This window comes from Hippocampus zosterae, chromosome 8, assembly GCF_025434085.1.
Source record: "Hippocampus zosterae strain Florida chromosome 8, ASM2543408v3, whole genome shotgun sequence".
Classification (NCBI taxonomy): domain Eukaryota; kingdom Metazoa; phylum Chordata; class Actinopteri; order Syngnathiformes; family Syngnathidae; genus Hippocampus; species Hippocampus zosterae.
Window position 1 is genome coordinate 7,961,062 of NC_067458.1, and position 15,631 is coordinate 7,976,692.

Genomic DNA, 15,631 nt, shown 5'->3' on the forward strand with positions numbered 1-15,631 from the left:
CTAAGCAATGCTTATGAAACCGCTTTGAGTGAAGAATGTTACCTTGTGACTATTGCTTTATCTCCAAGTAATGTCATATGATGTGCAACAAATGTTAAAGGCTTATGAACCTAGTGCTTACGGGAGAAAAAGAGTAAGCATTGTGTTAATGTATATACATGATAACCAAGCTGCAGAACACTGCGCAAAAAGACTGTCTATCATTGGGAGGCTGAACCAGTATACAGGAGCTGCCCCGGTTGACCCAAGTCAAACACCAACCATCTCAAACAGAAAAAGATTGTGCAACCTGTCCTGATTCGACCTCGCCTGGGACCTGAGGTCCCCTCAACCAGTTCAAACCAGATGAAGATGGCCCGACCTCCCTCCCCCTTGCCTGGGAGGAGACAGAACTTTCCAGAACAACACGAGATCACGCGAAAATGAGATCATCATGATTAAGCAACCTCGTGACTGGGAGGAGATAGAACATTCGAGAACAAGCATGTAACTTTCGGTTAAGAAACTCCCCTTGTGGAGACCGATGCTTTAAAAGGAGATGCATTGCGACATAGGGCGCGGTCCTCCGTAGGCGCTCCGGACCGAGCGGCCGTACGTGATGGATCGTCTCACTCCCTTTTTTCTAAGACCTAGAGGGACTCGAGGGGGAATGGGAGAACGGAGTGAATTGAGGATCTGAGAGACGTCGGGCGGGACGAGTCCCGACGGCATCAGCACAGATCTCAATCTCCGGAGAAAAGGTTCGGGAAAAACACGGGGGACGGAGGAGATGAGAGCTAGCGGGCGAGTGAGTCCAACGGCACATACCTCCTTACCCTGGAGGAGCTTCCCCATTGCGCGGGAGGCTCTCTCCGCCCGGTTCCTCTTTCTTATCCCTTTTGGTTCCCCTTTTGAGCTTCCTTGTTAAATCCCCTCAGTGTCGCTGTAACAGGCGATTTTTCTCCTTTTTTCCACTTTTTAAAACCTGAATTCGACCCAAATTGGATATACCACGATGATCCCGAACTTGGATATTCGCGGTGGAGGCCCGTCTAGGATTGGATCTGGTGAAAAATCATTACTTTGGGCGGAGCGGGCTCGAACGAGGCCGTCCCGGGATTGGTAAGAATAACCTGAACCACTAGACACCTAGTGTTCTCGCCAAAAATTTATAATCTAAAAACCAACAAAAAGAATAAAATATATGCGATGAAATACAGAAAAAACTAATTATTAAAATAAGGTAAGTCGAACCTCAGGAGCGTTTCGGGACCTGATCAATCTGCGGAAGGCGATCCGATGATAGACACTAAAAAAGAGAATAAGCTTCAGAAATGCGCTTACGGGATAATGTCATCGCGTGAAAATTATGTACCCTTTTTTGTTTTATGAATCTTTCTCATTTACCTTTTTTTTTTAACAAATTTCCTTGATATCTTTTAACCATTTATTTCTTTTATATTTCATCTCGAACATATATTACTATTTTCATTTATCTATGAGTGAGTGACTTGGAATAAAGATTGCAATCATCATTCAAAGGTTGGAGGTGTTCTTTCTACTTCTATCCGAGCGGCCGTGAGAGATAAAGAAGAGCGTCGCCTTATTAAACCCGCTGATTACATATATACACCTATACGTAACATATAGGAGTCCTCGTCATCAATATCCTCTCTCGATGATAATTGAAATCCCTACCATTACACCCTCCTAAGAATAAAAAAGTGTGAACGGCTTGGAGGCTCCGAAGATCGATGTCCGAGGACCTTCGTATAAACTTCCATCGAACTAAAAAATTGTTTTTAAATAAACATCCCTTTTTACTCCGGCGATTAGGTTATGCCCAAACCTAATACATTAGAAACAAACCCGAATGACTGACACACTGGGCATCTGGCATAGTCCCTCCTCCTCCACTACGCAAGACCTTTTACAAAAGGAAATCAAAACCGGTAGCAATTATTAGCAGACTCCCGCAAGGAATGCATAAGCAGCAGAGCAGCTCCAGCCAACTTGGATCTGGGCTGGCCCTAAGGGATGCACATGGGAACTGCAGCTATAAGCTTTCTATGCAGTTGTAGCTATCAAAATTTTTCTTGAAATGCAAATTATATGCATGTATGCTTGTGTATTTTTTACTGTGTTTATCCTGCTCATTTTACAATGATGAATCCACTAGGTCCTGATAATAAAAGGTTCCTGGTCATGATTATGACATAACAATATTGATATATTGCCAAAACGCATTTTCTCGTTGCCTGAATTTTGGATAGATTCAAAATGAGATGTTTCCAGCTAAGGCATGAAAACCAAAGCGAATTAGAAATAATGAAGTATTTTAAAACGACAATTCAATAGGTTCAAATCGAAAGTCAATGAATTCAGTCTGAGTGTGAGAAGCGGATATTTTGCACATCTGCCTCTCTTGAGTAGATAAAAGGTCCCCCCCCCCTCTTGTTTTCTCCCACTCCCTCTCTCTGAAAAAGGTCTCCAAAAATCTCAGCACTCTTTTCCACAGTTCATTTTCATTAGTTTTTTCTCTTTCGTGTTTAAGTCCCGCCTGAATCTGAAGCGGGGAATTCTAACTAGCTGGAATTTTGGGTTCTCAACCAAACCAACCACCATGCTCATGACAGGTTAGCCGTGACAAGCCGGCTGTCGGGAGCACAATCTGAAGCAATAAACCGGCCCTGCTTCTGACGAAGCTCCAAGACCCCACGGGGTCCAAGCCACGAGAACTCTGCCAAATGTTTGTTTCCCTTCTTCCAGCTGCCTCCCTTCTTTTTTTTATTTATTCTATTCTTTGTCTGCAAACAAGTCAAAATTCCTTTGAGGTCCGAATCTCGTGAGACTTCGCTGAAAAATGTGTTGATGGTGAGTTGACTCAACAGTGGAGGAAGATCCTGGTCCGACCTGGCAGACCAAAACGTAATGTCAGGGTTTGTTGGGAGTGTCTGGCAGGAAAATGTCAACTCCCACATTTGGCGGAGCTTTGCCCATGTCCCTGGAGTGGCGGGGGACATTGAGTCCGAGTGGATCATGTTCCGCGCCTCTATTGTTGAGGCAGCCAATCGGAGTTGTGGCTGCTACGTGGTCGTTGCCTATCATGGCGACAACCCACGATCTCCCCAATGGACACCGGCAGTAAGGGATGCGGTCACGATGAAGAAGGTGTCCTATTCGGCCTTTTTGGCCCGTGGGACTCCAGAAGCAACAGAGGGGTACCGGCTGGGCAAGCAGAACTGGAAAACTAATTTCCAGAAGTCTTTGAGGAAATTCCGGTCGACCATTTGACGTCTCAGGAAGGGGAAGCAGTGCACCATTAACACTGGGTATAGCATAGTACGGCTGGGGTGCTGCTGGCCTCAACTCGGGACGTTGTGAGTTGGTAGCAGAATACTTTAAAGACCTCTTCAACTCCACCAACACACCTTCCTTAGAGGAAGCAAAGTCTGAGATGGGAACTCTGAGTTGGGCTCTCCTATCTCTTGGTATAAGTCACTGAGGTGATTAAAAAATTCCTCGGTGGCAAAGCCCCAGTGGTGGATAGGATTCGCCTGGAATTCCCCACGGTTCTGGATGTTGTGTAGCTTTCCTGGTTGATATGCCTATGCAATATGGTCATTGGGGACAGTGCCTCTGGATTGGCCAACTGGGGTTGCGGTCCTTCTTTTTAAGAAGGGGACCGAAGGGTGTGTTGCAGCGACAGAGGGATCATACTTCTCAGCTTCCCTGGTAAGGTCTATTCAGCGGTGCTGAAGACGAGGGCCACGGGGCCGACCCAAGACAGGCTGGAGAGACTACGTCTCCCGGCTGGCCTGGGAACACCTTGGCATCGCTCGTGAGGAGCTGGAAGAAGTGGCTGGGGAGTGTGTGTGGGGGGGGGGGGGGGGTTGTTGGACTCTGGGATTCCCTGTTAGAGCTGCTGCCCCTACAATTCGACCTCGGATAAGCGGTAGAGAATGAATGGATGGATGGATAGACATTGACGTGAAGCTCAAGACACCAAGCCACTAAATGCGGGAACCTTAAAAAAATCATGTCAACATGACCATAATGATGAAAAAATGAATAGAATGAAATGCAATTTTAAAAAAGTATTTATTCAAAAAACCTACAAATAAAGAAATTTGTAATATATTTTGAGTTTGCCGAGCATTGCTACTAACAGCAATTGATGAGGAGTCCAGGCCGGTCCACCAAAAATACTTTATAATATTGCTAAAAATGTGTAACAATGTTTTTAGAATACCCAGTAGCCTTTTGGTGTGGGCATCTACAATATCTTCAAAAAAAGTAGGTATTTTTGTTACACCCAAATAAGTCCATCCATAGTGCAATCCTTTCTTTCCTACTTCATGTTTCTCCACCAAAGATATCATACCCGATCCTCACGAGGTGAGACCTAGCCTACTTTTTCACATTTCATTTAGTCCACAACCTGATTAAACAGGCATCCATGTATAAACAGAAATGATCACGTGTCAATGCGTTACATCATGAAGTTGAATACACACACTTACGTATTAGTCAAAGTAGCCACTTTATGTCTCATCCTAATTACACTCAGCACCTTGCGGGAGTAAAATAAAACATACACAGTATTTAAAGTTTCAAAAAAATAACTTATGAAGGCAAGAGAAACACATGTCATTACAGGAGACATTTTTAATCTACAGTATATGAGTAAATTTCTTCCCCTAGGACAAACGTTCCTTTTGTTTTGAGGGACAGCTACCCGCTCAAATCATAAATTCAAGTTACATTTAAAAACTAATTACACAATAAAGCCTAATTCAGACATACAATCAAATTAGAAGTATATATTTTAGGTCTTAAGATGTTGTATTCCTTTACCTCCATCAAATGTTTGAAACAAAACAATCAAGATCTGACTGAATTTAAAGAGATTTCAGAAAAATATGTGCCACTTAGAAATTACCGCTTGCAAAGAACTTGCATTTTCAGGGGTCTCAAATTTGCACAAGACACTAAGGGACACAATTGTAAATACAAGCATACTTTTCAATATCTGGATGGGGAAAAAAAAAACACTCTGGAGAAGGTCGGTATAGTTAAAATATATGATCAAGAGATGAATTCAGACTCTAGAGTCACTAGAGTCTATAAAACAAGGTTAAAATCACTTGACAGAAACACCAGAATGAGCTTCTAAAAATCTTAAAGGGGAATATTCTTCCATGTGCTTAAGACAGAAAGGTAATCACATTGGGCCCTATTTTGGAAGACCGGCGCCCGTGCGCTTGACATAAAAATGGCCGTAACTTCAGGCCAACGCAAGTCTAGTCATGTGGGGTCATCCACCCATCACTATGGTATTGCATTTCACATTTAAAGTGTGACATATTTCCCAAATAGATACCTACAGCATTCATATGTTCCGGGAAAACTCCATAATCCAGGAACGACAGCGACCTGTCGGACCACGGCATTAGGGCACCTAAATATTGACTCGATTTCAATCACAACATTGATTTACTTGAAATGTATTTCACTTTCCTCCGGCGTTCCCCAAGGCTCTGTCCTTGAGACTCTTCTGTTCATAATGTGCATCCTTCCCTTCTGCCATATTTTCCAAAAATGTAAAATCCTGTCCATTCCACCCTCACAGACTTTATACAGAAAATCTGATTTGTCAATTCCTCAGTTTCCTCCTCTTGAGAGGTTAAGAGTCGAAGTCATCCTCAATGGCACTATTTCAATGGAGTCATACATTAATTTAATCAAATGATTCCACCTTTGCAACATATCCTGTCTTTCATCATTTCTCTCTTATTCATTTATTGGTCACATCCTGTCTTGATTACTGTAGTTCTCACTGGTTGACCGAACAAGTCTATGCTTAAATTATAACTACCGTAGCTCAAAACGCTGCCGCTCACATTTCACCTCACACCTTTTCGACAGCAACTTCATTGGTTGTCCACACCATGTCATATATTTCATTTTATTGTTTATTTGTACAGGGACGGTGCACAACTACAATAAATTGAAGCTGAGCTAGCTCACAATTTAAACAGTTCTAAAAAAAAAACAACCACAAACACACAACATAAAACAGCTCAGTAAGTAAAAGTCCATTATTATGAGATATTGACTAAAACCAGTCCACCAAATATAATATTCATAGCAGTATGATAAAGACAATATAACAGTCACAAAAAAATTCAACGCAATCATTGGTGATGGCAAACTTGAGCTGTCTTGAGCTGAAGCTTGATAAGAGTTCCTGCTCCTCACATTCAAAGCCATCAGAATTAATTCATTTGATATAAAACACTAATTAAAGAAATATCAGTTAATCTGACATTGGAATGCTCTCCCACATACACACCCTTTCAAAATTTGCTGTTCTAACCTTTTTCAAATCTTCACTTAAAAAGTCCCTCTTTAAACATGCTTATTATTATATAGAATTTGTCTCGGTCATAATGAGGGGTAGCACAGTGGGCAAATGCTCAGCATGTCTGCCTCACAGTGCAGAAGTCTGAGGTTTGACTCCAGGCCCAGGGCTTCCTGTGTGAAGTTTGCCTGTTCTCCCGTGCCAAGATGCGATTGTGAGCGCGAATGGTTGTTTGTCTATGTGTGCCCTGCAATTGGCTGACAACCAGTTCAGGGTGTACCGTGCTGACTGCCTGATGACAGCTGGGATAGACTCCAAGCACGACCCCAACCCTTGTGAGGAGAAGCGGATTACAAATTGAAAGGATGGATGCTGATAATGACTTGTATTATATTTTGTTTATTTATTCATATTATTTTGGCTCTTGAGTTTAATAGTACTTTGCTGTATATTTTTAAATTGTTATTTCAGTCCGGTAAGGTGACCTTGATAATGATGATGATGATGTTGCCTATTATTATGAATCAACCTTTGTGATGTGCGAGGCAAAACCATAAAAAATATACTGTCAAGATGAGTAATTCAGAAAGACAGAGTAGGCCGGAATTCATGACTGGCTTGTCAGATTTCTGAATAAATAATACTGTACTCGTTTTACTGTTATCAATGTATTTCTTTATATGGTCAACAGCATATCCATCCAAAGTTAAGAACTGAAACAGCGATGACACATGCCTCGCAAAGCTAGATGAAGAATGTTCTCATGTGTGTGAAACCCCAAAAGACCAGGGCAAACATGCTCTGTTCAAACAAAGGAAAATCAAGAACCAAGTCCGATATTTATCCCTGAAAAACTCATGTTAACACACATTCAGGATTTCTTGAAATTATCTTCTCCAAGATACGCAAATGTACCATTGGTCAATGGATTAATGTATGCATGCGAAATTATATTCATTTACTTGTTTTGTGTTGAAAAAAAACGCTATCTATAATAATATGAACCATAAATTCCACCATCCACCTTCCACCTTGCAATTCATTTATTCGTTGCGAAAGAAAATTTGGCCGACCTCCTCCAAAAGAGAAAACCACTGCAACTTGTAAATGCATTAACTAATATGGTAAGTGGCATAATATTGATTATTCGCCTCCCCTAAGAAAATACATTTTAGTTGATATTTTAGAATGTGACGCCAGGACAACAAATAAATCCTGAAAATTTCAGAGAAAATCATCCGGTACCATAAATGTATAAGTTACATTTTTCTCAGAAGCACTTTTAAAACAAACAAACAAAAAAAGGGAAAAGAGCAAACAGAGACCTGAAAGACAAGTATATATGACAAGAACTAGTCCAATCACAAACTGACTCCAGATAAAGTAAAGGAGACCAGAGCAACAAAAGAACGCCACTGCTGTAATTTTACATTTCAGACATAATAAACATGCGTATTGATGTCAATGGTCCTAACCTGTTCGTGTGGCCATGGTTGACAGCATGGAGTTTCCTTATAACCTCCTCGCTAAAGTCAAAATGAACCCTTCCTCTGGCACAAGGTGAACGCCGGTGCATTGCCCCAACACAGACATGCACACACACACACTACCTGGCACACACATGGAACAACAAACACAGGAGCAGGAACACACTAAGACTAGCAGATATTGCACACACACACACAGTCTTTCGCTAAAACTGCCACACACCTCAGCAAGCCATTAAAGCATGCTTACACTATAACTGCACATACTTCCATTCGGGCTGAAACTCTATTCAAACCTACACAACAATAACACTCGCACGGTGCCTTTGAAACAGACATTCAAGCTACACACCACAGACATAGCTGCAGTCACCCCCTCCTGGTCACAAATTAAAAAGAGAAACAACCATTCAAACATCCTGACGCACACACACACATGCGCGAGCCCGCGCCCGCACGCACACGCATACACACACACGCGCGCGCGCACACACACACACGCACACACACACACACACGCACACGCACACACACGCGCGCACACACACACGCGCACACACACACACGCGCGCACACACACACGCGCGCACACACACACACAAACACACACACACAGCTCTCATCATATCATTCAATTCTTGTCTGCTCTGACTCTCTCTCCCTCTTTGTGGACTTTCTTTGGCAGCTACTGTAGTTCCTCCCCATGGTTTGTGTGTGTGTGTGTGTGTCCATGTGTGCGTGCGTGCGTGCGTGTGTTCCCTTCGGTGCAGCTCTCAGCAGAGTAAAAGAGGAACATTCAAGATACGGAGTGGATTTAGAGGACTCTGGAGTCACTCATCACTCCCAACCTCATTACCTTTAAGCGGATATGTTTTTTGAGGACAATATGAAGGAACAGCTACTCACATGAGCACTGAAGGCAACCCGAGTAGATACATTTTATCTTGATAGAAAACCAAACTATAGATTTTAGTTAAAGTGTCCAACTTGTCTTGGGACAGACGTTGGTGGCATCTGGCAAGCTCGCAGGGGGTCACTGCGCCTGATGACATTTCACGGTACTGCACTGTATTACAAAAATGCTCATATCGAGGAATGTGTATTGCTTCAGAGTAAACCCGCCACCTGCGCATATCAATGGGCTCAAATGCAAGATAAATCAAAACAAAAAGAATAATAGTCATTCAGAAAGATATTCAATGGTCCCGACTGAATACGTGATGGAGGGCATATTCATTTAAACGTATTGTCCATCCATTTGTATTGTAAGGACCCAATATTATGTTGCTTGACTATGACTGCATAGTACAGTCTAGTTATACTGTGTGAAATTTGTATTCTTCCATCTATTTTAAACACACACACACACATGTGCATTTGCTTTTATCTTGGAAAAAAGTGATCACCATTTTTGCCTATTTTCTGCCATATCACGGACAGAATTTATCATGAATCATTTGTCTTTGCGTTTTGTTCACTGTCAATTTGAAATCATTTCCAAATTTGAAGCGATGGATATGAAAAAATGTTTTTTTTCCTAATCCCACTTCCTGAAAATAATAGACATATGAATTGATTATTAAAATAATTTGCTTGGGGTGATTTGAAGAAAAAAAAAACATGGGAACATAAATTGTCAATTTCTACAGAAACATCCATGTACTTATCACATATACAGTAATACCTTGTAATATGATAAGTATATACAGTATTGTATGTGTTGTACTTTATATCAGAGGAATCACTGTAGTAGGCATAGGAAGGACAAGGCTTTGTATTCAAAACTTTTTGATTACTCAACACTCAACTCAACTGTATTTATAGAGCACTTTCAAACAGCCAGCACTGCATACAAAGTGCTGTACATGGAGCAACTAACATGATTAATGAGATTAATTAGACAATTTATTTATTTTTGTCAGTAAGATTAAGTTTGAACCTCTCATGTAGCTAAACATCCGTCCGTCCATCCTCGAAACAGCTTATCCTCCCTCGTGTCGCAGGTGTGCTGGAGCCTATCCCAGCTGTCATTGGGCGAGAGGTAAACCTTAGATTGCTCGCTACCAATTGCAGAGCACATAAGGACAATCTTAACACTCACATTTACACAATTCAGAGTCTTCACTTAACATGTGGGAGAACCGAAGCACCTGGATAAAACCCACACAGCCATAGGGAGAACATGTAAACTCCACACAGGAAGAATCGAGCCCGGATTCAAACCCACGGCATCGGAATTGTGAAATGGAGCCGATGCCAGTTCAGTGAAGGGCAGGTATTAAACTGGACGGGCTGCGAGCCAATTGCATTGGACACATCGACAAAAAAACGATTGCGACTCACGACCACGCTAATGGACAATTTGAGGCTTCAATGAGCCAAACATTCATGCTTTTGAATGTAGGACGAAACTGGAGTACCTGGAGAAAACTCACAAGCACAGGGCAAATATACAACTTTCAAATTGGAAGGCCAGAGCTAAGATTGGATCCTTCAGAATTATGAAGCACACATGCTAAGCACACACTCACCATGATGCCCGTAATGCCAAGGTAATAAAGACATTAGATATGTCATTTTGCATAATGTAGTGTTAAAACACCAATCCAAACAAGAATAAATATATTGTTCAGTTACAACCTTGCAAAATTAAAGATCTCTGCATACAAATGGTGCATTTTTGACACACCAATTATATTACACTGTATGTTATTAGATTGTGCTGGTGTATGTAATGTCCAGTGATTACTGAAGTCCTCAATATGTTCGAAAATACACTTTCACTAATGATCGTGTTACGTAACTTCCTTCATGTTTTTGAAACAATAGCTTTGGTAAAACATTATTTTGCCGTTATCATTTTTATATCAGAACTCAAAGAGTGTGACTATAAATCCTGTTGAGGCAAGCAAACCACAGCCAGTCCCCAAAGTATTCATCCAAAAACCACAAAAGGTGCAACAACTTCAAACAAGTACGGCACGACGCTGCTGTACACATTAGAGGGCGCCCTGACCATTCTCAGGGGTTGATGGGGGAGGAATCTGCAGCCTAAGATACGGGCAGCCACGAGATGGCAGTGACTTCCCGCATCTGTTTGCATTTGGTGAAAGAGATAGGCCATGAATTTCACATGAAAAAGAAGCAGCCTGCAGGATGGGCCACCAGATGAGCCACACAATCAGGAAAAGGGGACTCAAATAAAATGACAGCGAGATTGGATCTGAGCACTTGATCTATTTCACGTGATGAAGTGATTGGGTCCTGCATCCAGTGTTAGAATTTTACTGTACCTCTTAAAAGGGTAAATGCACAAAGGTCGCAACAGTAATGAGTATACGTGCATGTATCTCATAATACTGTAAAAATAATATGGTCTGGTTTATGTACCAAATAATCATGCATGTGGACAGATTTTTGGGGGGTTGGGGGAGGGGGATTTTCAACATACAGTATTTACAGATGTTCCAAGTGTATTTGATGATTTTCAAATGGTAAATCTCCCATCATACTGTAGGTTTGATCTGATTTTATTCAACATCAGGCTGGAATTACCATAACTGATAAAAAAAAAGTACCTTCTGTGTCAAGTGTAGTTTTTACCCTGACAAGACGGTCAGAAAATGGTCAACTTTGCATGCTTGAAGGCAGTGAGTGAGTCCAGGATTCTTCATCTTCCCACAGTATTAGTTCAATGCATGACATGAAATAATAATAAGAAGAATACATTTTATTTATAAGCGCCTTTCAAGACACCCAAAGACACTTTACAATAACAAAAAACACAAAACAATACGGGTTGAGTGAACGCTGGCGCGTTTTGGCTGCCGTTGCGGGTTGAGCAACGGCAGCCAAAACGCGCCAGCGTTCACTCAACCCGGAAGTCAGAAAGAAACCACAAGGGGGGGAGAGGGAGAGAAAAAAAACCCACGCTCGAACTACCCTCATTTTGAGGATAATTTGAGTTAGGCAAAAAACTCCTGCACTAGCATATGACAGTTACAACAGGTCACAAGACATAAACAATGAAGACAGTGAAACAAGGGAATGTATGAAGGAGGGGGTGATGGTGGGGGACTAGCTTCCGTGCACACTTTCATCAGGGGAAGGTCGATATAGCAGATGTTTTTATTTTTTGGTAGCAGGCCGCCCAAGAATTTAAGACAGCCTTGAGTCCGTGGCTTATGTCTCTTTAGTGGCGTCGATCAGCCAAATCCGTGATTTCTGTCAATATTTGAGCACGGATTCCAGTTTCTCCAAGTTCTTGACCATCTTGCAGAGACGCTCCAAAACCGCAGCAGTTTGTGGTTGAGCACAGTCTGAGTCTGAGTGTTGGACATCCGCACTATGCCATCCTTTGACCGGCAGCCTCTTCACTTCCAATAGAGCCGCTCTAGTCGGTTGAATTTTGCGATAAATCAGGAAACTGCTAACACCAAACAGCAGCATACCTGTTATCGGACGGCCGATAATGTAGATGTCATCCACATCCTCAACGGACAGTGTGAGACACAATTCTCCACTTCAGAAAGCAAAAGCGTCCGGCTTCGTCGAGAGCCAAGCAAGAAGTGAATGAAAGTGCTTCGCTCCTGGACAACTCACCATGCAGCTATTTTTAAACTGTGTCAACACCAAACAAATATAATGCCCACATCCTACTGTGTATACAGCATGTGTGTGTGTGTGTGTGTGTGTGTGTGTGTGTGTGTGTGTGTGTGTGTGTGTGTGTGTGTGTGTGTGTGTGTGTGTGTGTGTGTGTGTGTGTGTGTGTGTGTGTGTGTGTGTGTGCGTGCGTGCGTGCGTGCGTGCGTGCGTGTGTGTGTGTGTGTGTGTGTGTGTGTGTGTATGTGTGTGTGCGCCTCATAGTGCAGAGTTGCATGGCTCGATTCCGGCTCCGGCCTTCCTGTGTGGGAGTTCCCATGTTCTCCCTGATAGTAGTCGTGGAGTTTCTCCGGGTACTCGGGTTTCTTCCCACGTCACCAAAACATGCATGGCAGTTAATGGAACATTCTAAATTGTCCAAAGGTCTGAGTGTGGGCATGGATGGTTGTTCGTCTATGTGTGCCCTGCAATTGGCCAGCAACCGGTTCAGGGTGTAGCCCGCCTAGTGCCCGAAGACAGCTGGAATAGGCCCCGTGACCATTGTGAGGATAAGCGGGTCAGAAGTGGATGAATGGATGGATAGCTCCTGACTAACAACATAATGCCAGAATGGGAGCCTTAAGGATTACACATATTAAAGTCATTTGTGATGCAGAAACTCTAGGAATCATATGTAATTCAAGATGGATATGAAATATGAAACATCTCAGGCAAGGAACATTGGATAAGATTGTTTTACTTAGAAAGTCAAGTCAAGTCAAGTCAACAGTATTTATAGAGCACTTTAAAACAGCCATCGCTGCATACAAAGTGCTGTGTACATGGAGCGATGAAGTAAGAAAGACAAGAAATAAAACCAAATTAGACTGTCCCAGATATTTTGAAGATGACCACTTTAATATTGATTTTTGTGAGTGAATTAAAATATCAGGGTTTTTTTTCAGATGAGTGTTGGGACGTAGATTGACCGGTTGATCTATGTTCAAACCCTCATCTATGGTCAATGAGTTTTCTCCGCAGGGTGTCCGGCCTTTCCCTTAGAGATAAGGTGAGAAGCTCGGTCATCCGGGAGGGCTCAGAGTCGAGCCGCTTGTCCTCCACATTGAGAGGAGCCAGATGAGGTGGCTCGGGCATTTGGTGTCCTTGGGTGTCTTGAAAGGCGCTTATAAATAAAATGTATTATTATTATTATTTGATTAGGATGCCTCCTGGACGCCCCCCTGGTGAGGTGTTCCGGGCATGTCCCACTGGCAGGAGGCCCCGGGGAGGACCCAGGACACGCTTGAGAGACTATGTCGCCCAGTTGGCCTGAGAACGCCTCGGGATCCATGGGGAAGAGCTAGAAGAAGTGGCTGGGGAGAGGGAAATCTGTGTTTCCCTACTAAAGCTGCTGCCCGCGCGACCCGGAAATGGATGGATGGCGTGGGTGTTACAGTTGGGTGTCGTGGTCGTCATGCGCTGAAAGGAAGTCAGTTGTTGACGGGGTGTGGCTGTCTAAAATGTAATTATCAACTGGGGTTGGTGGTAGCGGCTGGCAGTTCTGATGGGGCAGACTGTAAATACACTGATTGTTAGGGAAACTTCACACATTACCCTGTAATTGCCGATCGCTACCCCGTCCCTGCCATTGGTCCAGGCACCGAGCGGCTCGCCTCGTGCTCAGCTAAATGGGGGAAATTGAGGAAGCTGGCTCAAAATATACACAAAGAATCCCTTACAAAAAGCAAATCATGCTCGTTAAGTTATCGGATATTTATTCGTTGATTCAAATGGGAAGGATTTAACCTGACCCACATCACAGACTGCTTCCGGCCTTCTGTGTGGCAGCTGACACCCAGTCACCCTTGCCCACAGTGTTTTTCCATCAATTGTATTGATTTTTTAATACCTGTGGACATTGTGTTTGATGCTTGTGAAAGCCATTTCAGGCCTTAATTTTGATAAAATCCATTTTGTGACTCTGAATGCTTTTTAATGACCAGTGGATACCTCAAAGCCATTTGAATATCAGCTAAAAATAGCAAGTTAAAAATAAACCCCAACAACAAAGAGCTCAAAAACATGTTTTCAACAACAAATTCACACAAATGAGGTGCTGAGAACGAGAGCGGAAAAATTTAAATTTTGATACTTTGAAGTTCAGAAAAGATTGGATTTTTCTGACAAATACAGGTCTAAATCTAGGTTTAGTTGTCGTCCATTGGCGCACTCAGCCCTGATCCTGATTTATCAGTGCCACAACTGGAACAACTACCATTGTCAAGATAACCATGCCCACAAAACCGGGTTTCTTCCTGAAAAATATGAATGAATGAATGAATGAATGAATGAATGAATGAATGAATGAATGAATGAATGAATGAATGAATGAATGAATGAATGCATGCATACATGCATATATACATACATGCCCAAAAGTGAAGTTCAGAGATTGATAAACGACTAGAATAGTTTGAGCTTGGGTGTCAACACACCTGCATGTTCAGGAAAGTGAATGTTATTTATGGGGGGGTATTTTGCTAGCCTTTGCACAGGAGGTAGAATTGGGCGTAACGGTGCGGTTGCGCCTTTGTGGGATGGAAGGAGCCCAGCCAATCGTGGTGGCATCGCTCGTTTACATTAAAATGAGGGTGATAGGAGTACCCGAGTACGCCATGCTTGACATCGCGGAAACAGAAATACACTCGCTGGTATCTGTGTATGACATAGGCAGGTACACTTCAAGAAGTCCCTTTGATGGATGATGTGGTTGGCTGTCCATTTGGCAGTGCACGAGAGACCACCGTGCACCCCCGATTGTGCCTCCGTGTTTGCTGCACAATGAATCCTTTAAGCTGGTCAAAATATTTTTCTACTTTTTGTCACACAATTACGATTATTAGCCCAGAGCCGCAAAAGCAACGGCCAGTGAAATATAGCGTGTCTACCAAATTCACAAACAGGCTGAAATACACCATTGGCTTGGCAAAAAATGACAATGTGCCGGTTTTATGACGAGCACAGATGTCTTGTAAGCCAAGGGTCAGATGAGTCGGGGGCGAGGCCCCGCAACGCCCATTGTGCCGCGACAGGGGTCAAAACACGGTACACGAGACTTGCAATGGCACGAAAATGAAGTTACACTTGGCACCAGTCTAGGACAATAGGGGCCTTCATGTTCATTACCAGATCACATTTGAAAATCATTCGGGCAGCATGT

At 42.7% G+C, this 15,631-nt stretch overlaps 1 protein-coding gene and 1 long non-coding RNA gene across 5 annotated transcripts in view; one reads left to right on the plus strand and one right to left on the minus strand.

Moving 5' to 3' along the window:
* Positions 1-15,631, plus strand: part of LOC127605760 (uncharacterized) — a 131,791-nt gene that overhangs the window by 101,670 nt on the left and 14,490 nt on the right. The window lies entirely within an intron of this gene.
* Positions 1-15,631, minus strand: part of pde4ba (phosphodiesterase 4B, cAMP-specific a) — a 176,392-nt gene that overhangs the window by 88,164 nt on the left and 72,597 nt on the right. Inside the window, exon 1 of one of the 4 annotated variants that reach the window (XM_052073394.1) lies at positions 7,819-8,310. The exons of the other annotated variants lie outside the window; for them this stretch is intronic. Within the exon in view, the coding sequence (XP_051929354.1) occupies positions 7,819-7,919 (101 nt within the window). The 5' untranslated portion in view covers positions 7,920-8,310. Of the gene's footprint in view, positions 1-7,818; positions 8,311-15,631 lie in introns of those variants that run through there. 4 annotated transcript variants of the gene reach the window in all.